The 19,016-nt window shown below is 60.2% G+C and overlaps 2 protein-coding genes across 4 annotated transcripts in view; both read right to left on the reverse strand.

Annotated features, from left to right (window-relative positions):
- Positions 1-217: 217 nt before the first annotated feature.
- On the reverse strand, positions 218-8,074 carry CTSH (cathepsin H). The gene is made up of 12 exons (XM_087744909.1): positions 7,925-8,074; positions 7,717-7,748; positions 7,516-7,621; positions 7,357-7,427; positions 6,774-6,878; positions 6,357-6,443; positions 5,411-5,466; positions 4,216-4,297; positions 4,058-4,126; positions 3,511-3,617; positions 1,580-1,705; positions 218-921 (listed from the first exon to the last, which is right to left on the reverse strand). Exons 1-12 carry the CDS (start codon positions 7,995-7,997, stop codon positions 846-848), a joined length of 990 nt encoding a protein of 329 aa, XP_087601035.1. The 5' UTR covers positions 7,998-8,074; the 3' UTR covers positions 218-845.
- An 89-nt stretch (positions 8,075-8,163) lies between these two features.
- The window catches only part of RASGRF1 (Ras protein specific guanine nucleotide releasing factor 1), a 42,415-nt gene continuing 31,562 nt past the window's right edge, over positions 8,164-19,016 (reverse strand). For all 3 annotated transcript variants that reach the window (XM_009469996.2, XM_087744212.1, XM_087744210.1), the window contains exons 19-27: positions 18,705-18,817; positions 18,214-18,274; positions 15,312-15,415; positions 14,834-14,918; positions 14,336-14,533; positions 13,465-13,544; positions 12,256-12,373; positions 11,831-11,899; positions 8,164-9,183 (exon numbers count right to left, since the gene is read on the reverse strand). In XM_009469996.2, coding sequence (XP_009468271.1) covers positions 9,091-9,183; positions 11,831-11,899; positions 12,256-12,373; positions 13,465-13,544; positions 14,336-14,533; positions 14,834-14,918; positions 15,312-15,415; positions 18,214-18,274; positions 18,705-18,817 — 921 coding nt within the window. In that variant the 3' untranslated portion in view covers positions 8,164-9,090. The remainder of the gene's footprint in view (positions 9,184-11,830; positions 11,900-12,255; positions 12,374-13,464; positions 13,545-14,335; positions 14,534-14,833; positions 14,919-15,311; positions 15,416-18,213; positions 18,275-18,704; positions 18,818-19,016) is intronic.

The following is a 19,016-nucleotide window of genomic DNA, read 5'->3' on the forward strand; positions in this document are numbered from 1 at the left end:
GCGCCTTGTCCCCCCGTCAGGCACCCCCGGGCCGGAGCCCGCACCGCCGCATCCCCCGCCGGTAACGGGCAGGGCCGCGGAGAGCACAGCACCGCACCGGTGCCAAGGCCTCTTTATTCAGTCAGTGGCAGGTTTTAGCGTGAAATGACACCCCAGGGAAGTGCCCCCTGCTGAGACGCGGCCTTCTCGCGCCATCGCATGTATAAACCATTAGCAGTAAGTTTCTTGATTCTTTATTGATTCATAAAAGAAAATCATCCGTTTCCTCTCTGTTTGCATTAAAATACCCTATTTTCTGAATACAAAAAAATACTGAAAACATTTAGTGAAAATAGATCAAACGTACAAATCACAGCACTCATCCTTCTCTGGAGAAAGGAAAAATCGCCTTCAAAGAAAATTTTAAAAATCCCTAGAAGTTGCATCTCTCGACGGGGAAGCGGCCACCTGCAGGAGGGGGTGAGCTTTCTTTGGGCAGCGTCTTAAAATCGGGTAACAGCGCGGCCTTTCCCCCGTCCAAGCAGCCCCCGGCGCCCCCGGCAGCTGCGGGGCCTGGGCTGGGACGGGAGAGCGAGGCAGCCGGCACGCCGCTGGCACCGCAGCCGGAGAAGACGGCAGGAGCCCGGCCCTCGGCGCGGCAGCACGCCTGCTTTGGGCGGGGGAGAGGCGCAGGCCTTCTACTGCAAGAAGCTGCGTGCAAGCCGAGGAATCTGCCTGCAGGTGACGACTTTCAGTAGACTGGAATTTCATCTTGTTCTCGCTTTCTTGATTTTAGCATTCCGAAATTCGTATACAATCGGCCGTTCCTTTTCCTATGCCCGCTTTCCCCAGCCCGCGCCCTCCTCTTACACCTGAGGAACTGGGTAAGATGCGCAAGCAGCAAGACCACACATGTTCTTGCCACGTTCAATAAGGAAGTATCTAAAAAGGGAAAGAAATGCGTACGAGTGAGTGTTCCTTCTCCAGCAGAGTCAGCAGGACAGATACCGGCGTCAGGCGACTGCTCTCCTTACGTGCAAGCTCCTCTCTCACGCCAGCGCAAGGAGCAAATACCCGTGACAGAGCTGTTGCCGCCAGCAGTCAGCCGGGCAGTGCTATTCCCCGTCCCCCTTCTATCACAAACCAGCAGAGTTAGCACCCGACTCTAAAAAATTTCACTTGCAGCTGGAAATACTTGCGGAGCTGGAGCGAAAACTCGCTCCCGGCACAACCCGTTCTTCTCTGGCCGCATAACCACGGAAGAGGCACGGTGCTCTCCTGGCACCAGGCAAACCAGTGGTACGGCGGCTCTGCCCGCGCTGGCGAGCCCCTGGTGACAGCGGCAGGTCTAATGACCTCAGGGGCTGCTCTAACCAGTCGCCCCAGGGCCGGTTCGGAGAGCCACGGCTCCTTCACTGCTGAGCCTGGGATGATTTTCCCTGCCTCTTCCCAGAGTATGAAAGAGCTGCGAAATTTCAGCGCGAGGGCGTAAGGGCGCCCTGGGGGCCGATGAGGGTGGGTGCAATCCCACGCGCGGGACTGTCCTTTTACCGGGTACAGGGAGAGCGCGGTGGGTCCGGTGGCGCAGGGACCTCCTTACCCGTTCATGCCCCACAGCGGGCCCCAGGAGTTCTTCACAATCCAGTAAGGAGTCCCGTTTTCTTCCCCATACCCCACGGCGAGGACAGCGTGGTTCACCTTGTCAGGGGTGTGCTCACATTGCGGGCTGCAAAGAAAAGGAAAATAACGCAGATTTGTTACATGAAAAAACAGCCTCTAATCAGTCGTGGATTAGCCGGCGTTCTTGGTTGCGCTCCAACTGCAAAAAGAACTAATGGATACTCTGAACTTTCAGTTTGGAGAGCAGGGAGGGAAGCCAAGAAAAGGAGATGCCGATGATTACCGGCCATATCTGGCGTCAGTGACAGGCTACGTGGACCTTTGATCTGCGCACCTGGTCCAGCCTTTTGTTCAGAATTAACATCGTCATGCAAGAATGAGCGACAATGAAAAAAGTGAGCAAAGGAATTTTCCCAGTGAAAACCAGAAGCTCTCAGTGCATCCCAGTAATGGTTTGTTCTGCCCTAAAGTTCAGGGGTACTGCTCCGCAGCTTGCACAGGGAACAGCGAGTTCCTCAGTCTAAATACACCTTTCTTTGTATTTCCTCTGAATTTCCAGCTTTTAAATTGCACTTGATGAAAGTTGCTGCCTGTGATCTAAAACAAGACAACACAAGGTACAAGCTCCCATCTCTAGAGCAGCTATTTTTAAACATTTTCGAATTGCAGATAACTAAAAGATCAATAATCCCCACAACAGATTTACTTTTCTGGACTCTGTTAATGGTTGGTCTGGGGACCATAGGCCGAAACCACTCGAGCATCAGTTATTCCATAGGCTCTGACTTCAAATCTACCTTAGACTATAAATCTACAAGACAACTTTACTTCGTGTGTTCCTCAAACTGGAATCCTATTACAGAGTATCCTGGCCGTGCCTGCTTTCACACCTTACATCTGCCTGCCGCTGGCAGGTCGCTTTGAGATTACTGTCTTTAGTGCAACAGCAAAGCCACTCGAATTCGCGGTGCTGCCTCTTCTTTCCCTTGCTGCTCCCTGGGGCAGATCACTCATGCTCAGACTCCTAGTTTAATTTTCCCTGCAGTTCTACGTGACTGAGGATTCATTAAAGTATTTTTCTAGTTCTCTCCAAACATGCACTTTTCCCATTTCTTCCCTAATAGAAATCTATCCTCCCGCAGTTATCTTCCATAGTCTTTCCAAAATATAATAATCATCCTTTTAAATAGCTTCTTGCTTTGGCTATAGAGCTGACACAACACTTGAGACCTTCTCCTGCTAGGTCACTTATGCCTCAACTAATTTGTCATCTTCTCTTACGCACCCAGCTGCAGAGAGGGCTTGGCAGGAGGTGCTCAGGGACCTGCCCGCCCCGTGGAGAGCAGCGATGCAGGGGCCCTCGCCTTAATAACGCAACCTGCAATCGAACCAGCTCAGGTGCAGGGCAGCGTGAAGGCAGCTACACCGCCCACCCCCAGCCCGCCGAGGTCCAGCACTGGAAGGGCCGCCCGAGTCCAGCGGAAACTTCCTTTGGTGAGGGCTTACCCCAAGTAAACCAGACACGTTCAGCTGCAACGCCTGGGCCGACCCTGCCACCATCCACCGCTCGGACACACAGACAGACACTCAGCCCTGGGACAGGCTTCCCCCAGCTCTGCGGCAGGGCTGCAGGAGGATCTCCCGAGCGCACCGACCCGCCGAGCTCCTAGCAGTACACTGGCTGCAAGCGCACTGTTCCCTCTCCCCTGTGCTGCGCTCTCATCCCCCTGGGAAATCAGTATATCAAGGCCCAGTTTACTTATGTTTGCTATTTTCTCTTTAAAAGAAAATGCAAGAACGCAGCCCAGTGTCCCTGTGTCCAGCACCGCAAAGCAGGAGAAATGGGGATGCGAGCGATTCCAGCCCTACACCTTCCCCTCACCCTCACCTCCCCGGTTCAGAAGTACTCACTTCGAGTAGACTCCTTTTCTGTAGTGCATGAAGTTACTTGTCACCTCAAACGCAAAGCTCACCGGGTTGTGCTTCCCCACAGCTTCCACCATGCCATCCTCGTCATACTGCAAGAAGAGGATCCCAGGGTCACGTATCTCCCGATTGCACTGGGCCCAGTCTGGGTGCCCGGACGAGCAGTCAGGGCACAGCGGGGATGGCTAACCCTGGCTTTCTGCTCGCAGACAAGGAAACCAGTGCTGCTTGCATTGAAAGACAAGAACCGAGACTTTCTTACAGTCTGGAATTACGCCCGCTGCGGAGAGCGGGCAGCGACCTAGCGCCTGTAGCGTGACTACAGCACTTCATTGGTGCCACCTGCAGAAAAGGGCGCCAGCGGTGTGCAGGAGAGGAGGAGTGTGCACGCCAGCGGCTCGCTCCGCTCCAAAGGGCGAGCAGGCCGCAGCTTGCACAGCAGAGCCCGCCCCACCTCGGGGCACCCGAGCACCTTCCAGGTCAGGCTTGGCACAGCCCTGGAAGCTCGGAAACGTAACCCTTGCGGCCTTACCTGCGTGATATTGATAACATCCTTGACAAACGCAATAGCCTTCTCCGGCTGGAACTTGCACGTGCCATTCTGCGCAGACAGAAAGGAACCGGCGTTAGAGCCTGCTCTGGGCCCTGCTCTGCCGCTGCAGAAAGGCGTCTCAGCTGCGCTGGAAATACCTTGGCCCGGTACGGGTAGGTGTCCTCCCCCATGAGCCCTTTGTTATACAGTATGTATTCGAAGGCTTGGCTTGGCAGGCCCCTGCAAGACAACACAGCCAGAATGCAGATTAATTAGGACGGTAACGCTGCAGCTTCTGCAGAGCAAAGCCAACAGCCTTCCCCCGCAGTCCTACAGACTGGTCCTGCAAAGCGGGGGGAAAGGGAAGGACAGCGTGGATCCCAGACCCTCTAAAGGCAGAAACTCCAGTCTGTTCCTGCAGCACCTCCCTGTCTGGGACTCCTGGCCTTGCCCATCACGCTGCCTGGCATGGTCCTACACAGGCAGGGGAAGGCCTCAGTCTCAGGGGTGCCTAATCCCTGGGGAAAATGCCAACGCAGGAGCCCCGAAGGCGCGAGGCCACCTCACCCCCACGGCGCCAACCGTGCCAGCTCAGCCCTGCAGCCTCGTGCACCGAAAGGTGGTTTTTGTGGCCTCTGCCCAGCCTGGCCGGGGCCCCCAGCTACGCAGCACGGGGGGAACAAGGGACCCACACCGCCAGCAAGCAGCTGCTTCCACGTCTCGCAGAAGGAAGAAAAGGGGAGCGTGATCAGGGCGTGCTCGCAAGGAGAGGATAAGGAGGAGTGATGAGAAAAATAAAAAGCACCAAGAGTGGTTTTGCTCAGCTCTCTGAACATTCCTCGGGGACTGCTTATCTTACAGAAAACCTAAGATTTCAGAAAGCTTTACTTTCTGTCTTCTCTAGCAATGCCAGCAGGAATTTACCAAAGGGGAAGCAGAGGTTTCTGCGGGTTCCTTAAAGCGCCATGAGATGCGTGTGACCCATGAGCACAGCAACAGATAAAACTCCCCGTGTTTTTCCTGAGCATGTTAAAGCCTGGCTACCGTGACTGCGGTATCAGAAGACGTTGTAGCAAAACAAATATCAGAAGAAAAACTAACAAACAAGAGGACCAACAGAGGTTAGGAAATGCTGGAGATTTAGTCAAAGGTTCTAACCTCTAGGGAGGGTGAAATTAAAATAAGCAAAGCAAACCACACCCAAAACTCTTTTCCCTGACACATCTCAGCCAAGGGGAAACAAAAACCATTCCAAGATCTGGAAGGACCCCAACACTAGATCTTGAGGAAGGCTGTCAGTCATGGAACATAAGACACTCTTATTTCTACTTTTTGTTACCTTATATTACTTACCCACTGCAGCCATGGTTGTTAAAAGCCTGAGCGCAATCAACTAACTGTTGTTCCGCCTACAGAAGAGTTTTTTGAGTCAGTATATATTCACCACCTGCGTTCGGATAAGCGAGACAGAACGCAGCCCACGTGGCAGGCAACCAGAGCGCTGGTTTTACCCGTGCGGCTGGCTGTTCACCCGCCGCGAGCGGGAGTCACCCGGCTGAACGGCTCCACGTCCCAAGGAGCAGGACGAGGAAGACGTGGAGCCGGCGGCCCAGGATGCTCCAGCTGCAGGAGGCATTCCTCCTCAGGCCTGCCGGGACCCCGTCCCACCCGCGGGAGCGCTGGCTGAGATCTCTTTCAAAGGTCAAGTTCGTTTTTAACACTTACACCCAACCCCCAGCTATTCTGATAAGTCACGTAAGCGGCTACTGTCTTTCTGGTTCTTCGAGAACATAAATCCTCTGGGAGTTTAAAAATAAGCAGTCTCACAACGTGCTGCTTGCAGCAAGCTGTTTTGCAGCAAGGGGCTCCTGCCGGCTGGCAGCACCAGACACGGCTCTAGCTAACCACGCTAGGTTAGCTAACACCCCAGGGGCAGGGACCGTCACCCTCCGGCCCCTCCGGTTTTGTCCTGCTCCGAAAAGGGCTCTGCCCAAGCCCGGGGCAGTGGGATGTTCAGGCCCCGAGAGGGGATGGCGACAGGCCCAGCCTCGGGCACAGCGAGCTCCTGGCCGCGCTGCCCTCGCACCTCCCCAGCAGTTTTGTTCGGCTTGCGAAGAGCTGCGAGGGGGCTGCAGGGCTGGGGGTGCCTGCCACAGCCGCATGCAGCGATGCACAGCCGGACTCGGAACAAGCAGCCGGTGGCTGTCCCGGCCAGGAGCAGGCTGGCCCCTGTGCCGGCCCCGGTGGGTAACCAGAGGCGGGACTTGCCGTCAGCGCACAGGAAAGGAAAATCTCTTACCAGAGAGAGGAGCTTTCCTGTCGCAATAGCAATAGCAGACTCCAAACACCCCGTGGTGGAAAAGGTCCAGCAGCTCCCGCAGGCGCCCTGCGTCAGGAACCGGAGAAGAACTGCTCCGTAACGTGCCGTGGCGTCACCGGCCTCCCCGAAACACCGGGGCTGGGGCAGAAGGGCACGCCAGGAGCACAGCACTGCCACTCTCTGCCGGCAGCCAGGCTTCGCCTTCCGCTCATCCCCTGCCCACGGCTGCCCCAGACCCCCCTGGCCACCCTTGCCCCAGCCGTGGAGGGGGTCCTGGGGGAGCCTGCTTCCCCACACACCCCAGCACTCCTCCTCCCGGCACGGTGCCCTGCCTGCAGCGGTGAGCCCCTCTCCCGGCCTGCTCTTGGTGCGTCACCGATGACACAGGCTCCTCACCTGGTTTTTCACGGGCGTCACGTAATTTCCCTTTTTCCTCCAGTCGATGGAGTCGGGATACGGCCCGGAGCTGCGCAGGAAGTTCCCCTTCGTGGCCGAGCAGTTCTGCAAGCGAGGCGGGAGGGCTGCGGCAAGCCGCCGTGCTGGGGGATGGTGGCCCATGGCCGGCCGCCCTCCCCGGGGTGGCGGGAGCGGTGACTGCCACGCAGCTGGGGAGACCTGGGCCAGCCCTGGAAGAGCACTACCAGCCCGCGCCCCCGGCCGCGCTGCCCGAGCTGCTCAGGGAGCTCCGAACTCCCCAAGCAGCCGGCGTCAGGCCTTAGGTCTACCCATAAAAATACAGATCAACCTGCAAAGCTGAAAGCAGAAGGGACAGTTCAGCTGGCGCCGGGGCAGGAGGCAGAGGCGGCCGAAAGCTGGGGAGGCAGGGGATGGGGGTCACCTCGCTCTTACCCAGGCTCCGGCGGGACGGGGCAAAGCGGATCTCGGGCAGCAGAGCGACGGGGCGCCGACCCCCGCGGCTCGGGGTCCGCCGTCCTGCCGGACCCCTCCTCCCCGCCCGCAGCACGCTCCCCGGGCTCACCTGGGGCTCTCTCCACAGGTACAGTTTTTTAAACTCAGCGAAGGTCAGATCTGAAAACTGGTTCAGGCCCACTGGAAGAAGGAGGGAAGGCTTTGCTCAGCGGATCAGAGCCCGCAGCCCGAGCCAGGGCGGGCCGGGGGCTGGGGACGCGGCTCCTACTCTGGAAGCTGTGGTTGCCGGCGTTGTGCTCCTCGATCTCCCTCTTGTTGCCGAGGAAGATGCGCAGCCGGCGGGGGTACTCGCCCGGGCCGTACCGCCGGTTGTTCTGGGGGGGCAGAGCCCGTCAGCCGCGCACCGGGACCCCGCGGGGCCCCGGGCCCGGCCCGGCCCGGCCCTTCCGAGGCGCCCCCGGCGCTTTACCTGCACCATCCAGGCCTTGAACTGCAGCTCCTCTGCGGGGGAGAGCGGGGGCGTCAGCGGCGGGGGCGGTCAGCGGCTCCCCCGCCGCCTCCCGGCCCAGCCGCGGGGCCCGGCCCGGAGGGAGCCCGGGGCGCCGAGCCGAGCCGAGCCGGGCCGGGCCGGGCAGAGCCGAGCCGGGCCACCCCGTCCCCTCCCGGTGCCCGTTTACCTTCGGCGGAGGGCGCCCAGGCGGCGGCGGGCGCCAGGAGCGCGGCCGCAACCAGCAGCGCGGCCCAGCCCATCTCCGAGCTGAGCCGGGCCTAACCGAGCCGAGCCGAGCCGAGCCGAACTGGGCCGAGCCTCCGCCGTTGGGGCGGGGCAGGGGGCGGGGCCACCCCCGCGGGGGCGGGGCGGGGGGTGCCTGCGGGTTGACCCGCCGATAAAAACACCCCAAGTCCCGGTTCACCCTGAGATAGAATAGATTTATTAGCAAGAGGTAATCAGGAAACATATATTTTTACAAAAAAATGGAAATATTTTTCCAAACAAGCTGTAAGTTGAAATAGTTTTAGGGCTTGAAAGAGAATTCTCATACCACGAGGTATTGCTTACAGCAAAAGTGTTCTGGTTGTTAGAGTGGAGCATGCCTGCCACTGTAAAGGTAAACTGTGTTTATATACTGTACAATGTAAAAAATACATGGTAATATTCACAGAATAAGCACTACATTACTATATTCCTGCTAGAAGGTGGTTAGACAGGATTACAGTATATGTAATAAAAACACTCGGTCATCTTTTTCTAATTCTACATCATGTTACTCATAGTGGTCACAAGGTATACGGATCTATAGCATATCAACAGAAGCTTGTCATGAGCCGTACGCAGCGAGGAGAGAGGGGTCGGTTCCGTCTTCCCGGCTTCGGGGGCCGGGGGCAGCGGCCCAGGGCCCCCCGGCGCCGGGCGGCAGGCGGAGCGCGGGCAGCTTCGCGCGGAGGGATGAACTTCAACGTCTTCTCTTCCCCCGCCTCGCCGCGTCTGCGCGGGGACGCGACTGCCGATACCGCCGGAGCGAGAGCGGCTCCGTGCTGCCCCGGAGCCCTGCGGGAGCACCGGGGCTCACCCGCCCGGCCGCCGGCCCCCTCCAGAAGAACAAATGACAAAAATAACATCATCGAAAAGAAACCGGGACTCCAGCAAAGTGTCGATGCGGGAAACCCTAAACGATGCGGGAAATCCTACGCGAGGTCTACTGCGGCCTAAGAACGAGGGGGGCGGTTTGCTTGGAGAAGCACATACGTGACAGTCACTCCAGGGCGTCCAACGGAAACAGACAGGTATATACAGTATGGTATAGCGTGTGTACACGGGCAGCCGCCGGCCACCGCTCCGGGCTCAAGAAGGCAGTTTGGGCTCTATTCGCAGAGAAGCTTCATAAAGGGTTTCTTCGTCCATCACAAACGACTGGTCCAGCAGGTACTGCGTCACCTGGGGAGCGAGAGCCAGACCGTTACCAGGGAGGACTCACCTCTGCTGCAGCCGGTGAGGAACACTGAAATTGGGAAATGATAAAGGCCCGAGCAGCAAACGAGTCGCGGTGAAGTGCCTGCAGTTCCTGCCAACCGACACAGGCATTGCACATGCTTATCTCATCCCAGGACTGCAACGTCTTGCCTAGTCCTCAGCTGCTCTTCTGTTTTTCTTGCTTAATTTTCCTCCCTGGTACTATTTTATCAGCCACAAAGTTCTTTCCTGTTGAGAACACAAAATCCTGATAATTAAGGCACCGTGTAAGCGGGGAACAACGTTCCTGCTGCAGGAATGCTGCTGACGGGGCAGGACATCTGCTCCAGTGCTAGCAGAAAATCTGCTCACAATTCCTGGCAGATTTTTCCCAAATTACTTTTCGGCCTCGCTAGCAGCGCGGCGTGCTCAGCTGATGCCGAAGATGGGCACAGCCCATGCCGGGGCAAGGCACCGCGCCTGGGGTTCGGAGCCGGCCGGCGCGAGGAGCAGCCGGCAGCAGAGCCTTTGCCCGGGAAGCGCCGGCAGCGCAGACGGGGCTTCACCCCATCACCCACAGGCGTGCCCGGGAGCTTCTGCACGGCTGTATCCCACCTCTGCAGGGAGACAGGGCGATGCACAGCCGCGCACGGCACCGCCTGCGCTACCCTTCCCCGCTGCACTTGGCACTGGCTGTTTTCAGCCACGTTTCTCGGGGCAGTGGGCTGCTTTCACAGACACTGGTCTTCTCCCTGAGCAGGAGAGGCCGGGAGGAGGCAGGGGTTACCTGGGGTGTCTGGCTGGGAGAAGGCTGCGGCCTGAGCCCAGCCCCAGGCAGGTACTGGTGGTGTGGAGCGCAGGGCTGGGCTGCCTGGCGCTGCAGCGGCTAAAATCAGAGCCTGCAGCTCCCCGACCTCCGCCAGCCCGGCCAGGGGTCATGGTCCAGAGGGACTGGGGCTGCTCCTGCCACCGCACATGGAAACTGGCATCATCGGAGGGTGGTTTGGCCCAGCCTGATCACCAACAACACGGCAGCCGGGGCACGGGGCAGCTTCGGCAGACGCCTGCGGGGCAGCAGCGCTGTTTCAGGAGGATGTGCTGTCTCTGGAGAGCAGCAGTGCCGGAGCCAGCGGAAACCCCCACAGCCACCAGCCCAGTTCCCGGGTGGCCCTGCGGTGCTGCGGCAGAGGAAGTGCGAGGGCGGCTGAGACCTTTCATCTCATCGCACGCGTGGGGCCACCACGAGGCAGAGGCCACCCAGCACCAGGCTGCAGTGGGGCGGGGGGACGCGCTCTGCTCCCAGCCCACACCCCCAGCCTGGGGAGGGGGTGCTGCCCCAGAACAGCTATTTCTCAGCATCTCCAGGGTGGGCTCTGCCGGTGCCGGGATAGCTCAGCTGCGCGCAGGCTGCAGGGAGCGACCCGCGGGGGGACGCAGCGTCTGGCCCCGCTCGGTGCAACGCCTGCTGCAGGGAAAGGGGGGCACTGAGGGAGGGGCAGCCTCTGCGTCGCGGCCCGGCTGCGCAGGGAAGGAGCAGTGCATGCGTTTTGTAAACACACAGAGCAGCCCCAGGAGCACTCTGGCCGCCCGCCGCGCTGCCCGCCCTGCCCCACGGCTGTCGCATCCGGGCGTAGCTGCCGTCTGCGGCAATGCCTCCGCTGCAGCATCCTGGGGGAGGCACGGGGGAGCCTGCTGCAGCCCCTGCAGCCACCCTCCGTCCCCTGCACCGCTGCCGACAGCCTCCAGCACGGCACAGGCCCTGCTCCCGGCGCAGGGGCACCAGCCACGCTCCTGCTGCAGTGGGCAGGCAACAAAGGGCAAGCGAGCGCAGGGCGCGAGGGCAGCGGTCCCAGGAGCCCCCGACACTTGTTACTCCTTCCCTTGGAAGGGCCTCATGGATGGGGAAAGGTACAGCTTCTCGTTCCACCTCCAGGTAAAACACGAGCGCTGGCCGAGTTCAAGTCCTGGAGCTGCCCTCCCACAGGACGGGGGCCCCCGCAGCAAGACGCATGCCCGTGCTCTCGCAGCGCACAGGTCTCTGCCTTGGCCGATGTTTGCCCGAAAGCGGCTCACAGCAGAGGACGGCTCTGTCCCCAGTACCCACTGCTCCCCGGGACCCCTTCCAGGCTGCTCGCTTGCCGCACGGCCTGACCATGGCCACGCTCCAGCCCCAACTCGGCAAACCGTGCCGGGCTGCTGCCCCCCATGCCCACAATCGCGGCAGCTTGCAGAAGGAACCAGAGTGAAACGCCAGTGCTGTTTGCTGGGAAGAAATGGCAGCAAAGCTAGGGACAGGCAGGGACAACGCTGACTTGTTCTGGCCAAGGCTCAGCCGACGGGACCCTTTTGCCCTGCCAGCAATGCTGCGTAGGCATTTTATGGTTTGCGTGGCATGAGAGGCACCAGAGCAGGGAGGTCACTGCCCGTCTCCCATGCCTGTCCCCCTCCGTTACGCCTCGTCTGACACAAGCCCCCCACCTGCGCTGGCTCTGCTAGCATTTCGGTGTTAAATGTCTTACAGAAGCATCATATCTTCCCCGAAGGAGCTGCCAGAAATGGAAGGCTGCTCATACGCTGCATTGGAGTGGGAGACGAGGAGAGGGAGCGCGTGGCTCTCGGGGCATGGCCGTACCTTAGGCTGGTGCTCTATCTTGTAGGAGGTTTGCTGGAACTGGCGGATCTCTCTTATGATGTGCGAAATCTGTCCGGAGGTAAAACACAGAAGCTGTTTACAGCACAGTCATCACCGCCGGCACCGCGTCCCAGCACCGGGGAGGGCGACGGGCAACTGGTGGCACGCACTCCGTCTGCACCTTTCAACCACGGCACGATGAAAAGGGCTTTTTTGTTTCTTCCAGACATATCCCTCACCAGGGAGAGCCCCGGGTGCGTGCGTGCGTGCAGGGGGACACGTGTGGCCGCCTGGTGCTGTGTGGACGATGCCCAGCTGTGGGGACTGCGCGGGGTAGGCACAGACCCGGCCAGCACTGCGGCACCGAGCCGCATCACTCCAACCCAGCACCCGCATGCCCACCGCAGTGGGGCTGGGAGACTCACCATCCTCATTTTGGAGAAGTTCACCAGGCCATCCTCGGTGTAATTCGGAGTCCCCTCCTCGATGAACGCCAGGTCGGTCAGGTACATTCCCAGGTAGGGGACGCACGGAGGGTCACAACTTTGAGAGCAAACCAGAAACAAATAAGAAAGAAAACTGCCTTACTGGGGGGCTTTGGGCTTTGGAAGGAGGGTCGGACTCCACAGCAGAATTTGAAGGATGCTAATACACAGAAACCCTAGAAGGAAGCCTCTCCCCGGGAAGGCTGCTGGTCTCCTGGGCCGCATCCTGCAGCCGCCGTCCCTGCAGGCAGGGCAGGACAAACACGAGCTGCAGCCATGGCCCACACGAAGCCACAGGCTGCGGGAGGCGAGTCGGGGCAGCTTCGGCAGAGGCTTGGAAAGACCTTTCGAAGCCTTCCCTGGCGGCCTCGGCCACCACAGCCAGGGAGGCCCCCGCCGAGGGCAGTGGAGGTGCTGGGCTTGCCCCCTGCCCTTCACCCCACACCCCAGCCCAGTCCCCCGGGAAGATCGCGGGTGTGTGCCATGCATGGTGATGCACAAGCCCGCGGGGATGCACCAGCTCCAGGGCAGCCCAGCACCCCGCTCCCATGCACCCACGGCACCAGGCTCCTCAACTGCAGGGCCAAGGTAACACCAAGTAACGAGGATTTGGGGAGCCTGAGCGCTGGCGGAGAAGCCCGATGCCATCTCTGGTAGGGTGCGGGGCCGGCTGCTATTGCAGCACCGCCAGCTCTCCGCTGTGCGATGCTCTCACACGGGAGCCACCCCATGTGCTGCCGGTAAGGCCCACGCCAGCTGGAGCGGCATGCTCCGGCTGGTGGGAAACCGTAGCTAAATATGGTATGCTTTGGGGTTTAAACTATGAGTCTGTAAGGGGAAGGGGAAAAAAAGTTTCCCGGTGTCTGGCAATGATTTGCCCCTTTGCAGTCCCTTTTACTCAGGTCTTTCCACATCGCTGCTCAAAGGAGCAGCTCGTTACTCGGGATCGCTTTGCAAGCCACTGCCCCGTGCCTGCTAAACAAGGCACGCATTAGCGCAGGCTCCGAAATGATCTTGTGAGCAAAGCCCCAGCCCGCAGCGTGGGGGCCGGGGGGGATCCAGGTCCCCTGCCACCGCGGGGGCCCCGGGCCAGCCGTCAGCAGCCCCCTCGCAGCAGCAGCCGCAGGAGGAGAATCATCATTCACTCACTTTTTCAGTGCCTCCCTCAGGTTCTTGAACCTGCCCTCCGACGACACCAGCTTTTGTAGCTTATCAATCAGAGCCTTCGTCTGCAAGAAACCCAAAGCGTCACCTGGAGAAGGCCCTGGAAGAAACCCCCATCCCTGCGGCCGGCGGGGGCGAAGCCTGCGGAGCCGCAGGGTTGCTCCCATCCCGCCCTGCCCGCAGCAGCCACCGAGGCCCGTCACCCCCCTCCGGCTGCTCGACGCCTCCGCAGGTACAAATTCTGCCCAGGCCGTTACGCCTGGCTCCCAGTGACACCCAGCATTGCTGAGCAAGCGCTTGAAAGCAAAGTTCCTCCAACACATAATAAAAGCAGGCTATGCACTTGTTTCCTTCCCCTGCCTCCCACCTTTGCCTTCACCAGTGCCTGTTTCAATTTACAGGTTTATCCCTTTGCAGGAAAAAAGACGGTGTTTCAGATTTGGAGGAGCCCACACAGCGGTTCTGGCTCGGCAGCCCCTGAACTCCGTCAGGCTCTGCCGCCGTGCAGGTGCCAGCTATTTCTGTACCAAGTAAGTCAACGCAAGAATTCATTTTGCTCATGCATAATTGGTCTGAGAAGCCCAGAAAACCAGTTTCAAGAAGCATCTGTGTGTGTGCATACAGCTACAATGACTCTTTAGCCGCACATCTGACCTGCAGGATGAACAAACCCGACAGCAACGCGGGGTCTGAGCTGCTTGCGCACCACCTCCCTCCTGGGCAAGACCTACAAAAACCTTGCTCCGTTTTCTAACTGTTTTTTCCACACGTGTCTTATGCCATCCCAACACCATCACGCTCAGCCCGTCAAACCCTCCCCTGCCTCCCCCGAAGGGGGTCAGCCCCGCGCCCCTACCTGCTTGGAGACCTTCAGCCAGGTCTTCTTCAGGCGGAAGATGGCACTGCGGTTGAGGGAGGAGGTGATCTCCAGCACCGCGTTGTAGTTGTGCAGGCACCTGCAGATGTCCGCCACCGCCACCCACTTCTCGATGGCGCTCACCCGCGCGTTGATCTCCTCGTTCCGGAGGATCTCCGACGCTATCATGTTACTGACCTTTGGGGAGACACCGGTCCCAGCCCGCGCGTCAGGAGGACTCCGGACAAACAGCTACGCGCCCTCCAGCCTTGCAGCATGTTTTAAAAAAGATTTCCCTTCGCTGCAGTAGCCCCAGCAGGAGCAACGGCACCAGGAGACGCTCCACCCGCAACGGGTCCCCAGGGCACGTAACATCCATGGAGCACGGGCGGGGCAGATGCAGCTGGCACATCCCAGCCCCAGCCAAGGCCGGGGGCAGGCTGGCTGCACTGCCTCGCCTCCGCCCGCCTCCCCGTCCCCTGCCGTGGCTGCGCTTACGTCATTAAAGTGTTTTGTGTTCTTCATGATGTAAGGAGTCCTTTCGTTCTTCTCAAGCTTCATCCAACCTTGCCCAAAGAACTCTCTGCAAACGACAACGTTCAGATCAACATTTATTTCCCATTCTTCTGGGACACCCAAGCCCTACAAGCTCCACTGCACCCACACGGGACGGAGGTGCCGGGGCCTTCGCCCTCCACGCTACTGGCAAGGGACCGCGTGGACGCACTGGAAAGTGCGATGGAGGTGGGAGGCTCTCCCGGAGCCAGTCGCCCCGGGGACACCGGCAGATAAGCCACAGGGTCAGGCCTCAGATTTGGGCTCAAGCCCAGCCTGGGCTACCTGCAAAGCAGGCGGCCGCCGGGAAGGCTTTGCACCCTCTGGGTTTAGCCTGAGACAGGCTGGCTGCGGGGGAGCCGGCGGCCGCAGAGCCCTGGGCAACCAGAAGAGCCTTCCCTCACTTGCGGGGATCACTCACTCATACGGGATCTTCTTGAAGACCAGGTGATCCAGCAGCGTCAGCTGTTCCGCGATTTCCAGGGCAGAGTGGTTTTCAAAAGGTTCTGCTTTGACTCCCTCAGCCTGAGTGACAAAAGCGACGAGGAGGGCTCGTGGGTTACGAGCATAGTATAATTTTTTACATTTCACGCACACAAAATGAAAGCCGAAATTGTCTCCAATACCAAGAAATCCACTGCTCTGCTCCCGCAAGCAGCCTGAGAGAGCTCATGTGGCAGAGGGGAGCTGGGCCGTGTCCCCGGTGCCGAGCGGGACTGAGGGTCCCAAGCCAAAGACTTTCCCCATCGGAGCCGGCGTGCATGGTGCCGCACTGCTCCGATGGTCCAGAGGCACCGCATCCCACATCCCACCAGCACTGAGAAGTGCCGGCTTCACACAGCCCTGCAAACCTGATGGTTTTAATTATGTTATCATCCAAGCACATGTACAGACACAAAATTAACTAATCTTCTCTATTTAAGTAATTAGGTGTCAGCTATGGAACGGAGCCCTGCATGCTGACTTCTGCAACCGCTGCCTTTTTGCTCAACATCTGTTTAATTAACAAAGCGCCAGGGGATCCCAGCCGGAGCGGTGCTGCCGAGCCGCCGCCTCACGCCCGGCTACCCCTGCCCGGCAGCTCGGCCAGCCTCGCCAGCACTGCTCCACCAGCACCCGTGGGGTCGGCAGCTCCCGGACCCTGCCGCGCTTGGGATGGCAGTTCCAAGGGGTGTCCAGAAAAGCAGGAGAATGAGGCTGCCCCTCCTCCCCGCTGCCTGGCTCTGGCCAAGCAGTGCTTTTAGGCACAGGGGGACTCGGGGTGCCCCGTGCTCAGAGCCACCCGGGCTGACAGCAAGAGTCTCCGGCCCCGCGTGGAGCGCACACGGACTTCGCTGTGCTTCGGCACAAACACAGCCCGAACTCAGGGTTCTCCCAGCAGGGAACTGTCTAAAAACCTGCCGCAGCATCCCTCCTCCTGGAAACGGGCAGCAGTGTCCCTCCTGGCCGGGTCCCAGGGGAGGGGATGCAGCAGCTCCCTGCACAGCAGGGTGCATAGGAAAGAGGGGCCAGGCTGGCGGCGTGCTGGGAGGGAGCAGCGTGATCGGAACCACGGGTGGCTCCGGGGACGGAGCTGCAAAGGCCGAGGTGCAAAGCGCAGAGTGCGCAGGGTGGCAGGCACAGGGCGGGCGCGGGTGCTCTGCGCTGCCTCCAGTCCAGCCAGTTACTCCCACAGGCAGCCTGGACCCTTCTCACTGCCCTCGCTGCCCTCCCCAGCACCACCTGGAAGCAAACAGCAAATGGCACGGCGCTGTGCCTGCTTTGCTCAGGGATGTCACACTGGAACACCAGCTGCCGCATTGCACTGTCCCCTGGCCAGAGCCAGCGGCACATGGGGGCAGCGGGGCAAGGGGACCACGCTGCGGGGTGGCCGGGGTGCAGGACGTGCAGGCCATGCCATGGGTCAGCTGAGCCCCCTGCTCTGGGGCGCTGCTTCGCCCCGAGAGGAGGCATCACCTCCCTCCAGCACCCTCTGCAAAGCAGGGTTTTTGGAAAAGCAGAGTGGCTCCAGGCACCCATGGGTGAGCCGGCCCCCGGAACCGTCCTGGCCAGCAGGAGTTAACAGCCCGTTGCAAAATCCCCTCCTGGCCAGCGGGAAGGGCGTTGCGAAAGCGGCTCCCGGGGAGCAAACACCAGCTGGGCTTCCTCTGCCTGGCTCAAGGGCTGCGGGGAGTGGGTGCACGCTGTGGGGTGGGGGCTGCGGGGGGTGGGTGCACGCTGGGGGGTGCAGGCTGCGGGGGTTGGGTGCACGCTGCGGGTGGGTGCAGGCTGCAGGGGCTCACCCTGCCAGAGCACGGGGTGCTGCTGACAGCAAGCGCTGGGTGGGCAAGCGGCACTGGTGGCACTCCGTGGCACTGGTGGCACTCCGTGGCACCGGTGCCATGCGGGAGGGCTCCGAGCCCGGCCGAGGGCTCAGCACACAGCACAACGCACACCCCCAGCACACGAGGAGGGGGCCGGGGCAGCCACAACCCCCATCACCCCGGTGTGCACCCCAAAGCCAGGGCTCCCTCATGTCCCCACCGCACCTCTGACCGCAGGTAGCTGCTGCTCAGCTGCTCAGATTGAGGGGCAGACCGAAACCCTCTGGTTTTGTTTGCCTTCTCTTCTTCAAAGGAAGTTTCCAGCACTTGTGGTTGCAGACAAAAGCTTAAAAAAAACCCCAAGAGGGCTCAACCACTCCAGAAGCTGGCTGGCAGACCCAGGGACAGAGACGCTGTTGTTTCAGGTGCACCAGGCCAATTTAAAGTGGCTCTTGGGTTTTTCTGGGAGCAGACTTTGTTTTTTTTAAATGCAAGAAGGTGGCAAATGCACTGCAGCCGCTCCGACGGTTTGAAATCCACTGCACGTTCCCAGGGCTCTGCTCCCAGGGAGCAGCACCGACGCCAGCTGGGCCAGTGCCCGTCACTTGGAACCAGCCCACGGCAGCACTGGCGCAGGCTTGGGGACACAGAGGACACGGTGGGAACCCACAGGGTTTTCCTGCGTCCCTCGGGCAGGTGCTGGCAGCAGCGGGCAGGCGCTGGCAGCAGCAGGCAGGCACGTCTCCGTGCCCACTCCAGCCGTCCTGCCGACGGTGCAGGAGGACTAAACAGCCGGTGGGCTGGATTAGTGTTGCCTCTGCCTGTAAGAGATCCAGCTGTGCTCCCAGCTGGCCCTGTCCCTGGAAAACCTTTCCCTGCTTTGCAGCCGTATGCCCGGACAGCGGGCTTGGAGAACCGCTCTCCCCCGAGCCGGGTGTGCCGGAGCGCGGGGATCTTTAGCTGTTCCCCTACCACCACACCGAGCCGCCAGGCGGAGTGACAAAGGGAAAGGGTATTTACCATCTGTACGACCTCCTCCAGGGTTATCTGATTGTCTCCTGGGTCCTCCTGCGTCAAGGTCCTACGGCATGAAAAGATAGCGTTACTTTAGCTGGGAAAGCATCAGACCCGCACGCCTCCAACGGGGCTGCAGCACGACTTCGTGGTTTCCACAGATCAAACACGCGGTGCGCATGAGAACGCTTCTCAGTCCTGTTTCCTGTTTTAAAGAAAAAAAACCCTGAACCGAGGCCAGAGCTGGCCCCGCATGCGGGGACAAGGGTGGGGGTCCCACCTCGCCCACGGGCCCTGAGCATGTCCCGACGCGTTGGGGGTGCACCCAGCACCGCCCGTCCTCCTCCTCGGCGCCTCCCGAGCCCCAGGCCCTGCCGCGGGCACGGCCCCTCCTGGAGACCTCGCGCCTGCTCTCATCCCCGCTGAGAGTGGGAAGCGGCCGCCGAGAGCCCGGCACAGCGTCCAGGAGAGGCAACCTCCCACCCACGGCCCTGCACCTTATGATGTTGGCGGCTGCTTTCCTCTCCTGGGTCAGGAGCTCGGGGTCATGAATAACCTCCTCCAGAAAGCCGATCACTCTGAACTTCAGCTCCTCATTGGTTTCAAAGTCCTGCCAAAGCCGGCACAGCCACAGTGTTAATGCGCTATAATGTGAGTAACATCAACTCCCAGCAGCTCCGCTCCCTGCCCGTGTAAACCCGGCCAAGACGGACGGCCCCGCGCTGGCAGCACCGGCGGCTGCTCAGCCCAGGGCAGAGCCTGCCTCTCCCCTGCAAAATCCCAGCCCGCAGCACCCAGCAAACAGGAAC

The sequence above is a fragment of the Nipponia nippon genome, unplaced genomic scaffold, assembly GCF_047370975.1.
Source record: "Nipponia nippon isolate SJK-2023a ecotype South Korea unplaced genomic scaffold, ASM4737097v1 scaffold_9, whole genome shotgun sequence".
NCBI classification, from domain to species: domain Eukaryota; kingdom Metazoa; phylum Chordata; class Aves; order Pelecaniformes; family Threskiornithidae; genus Nipponia; species Nipponia nippon.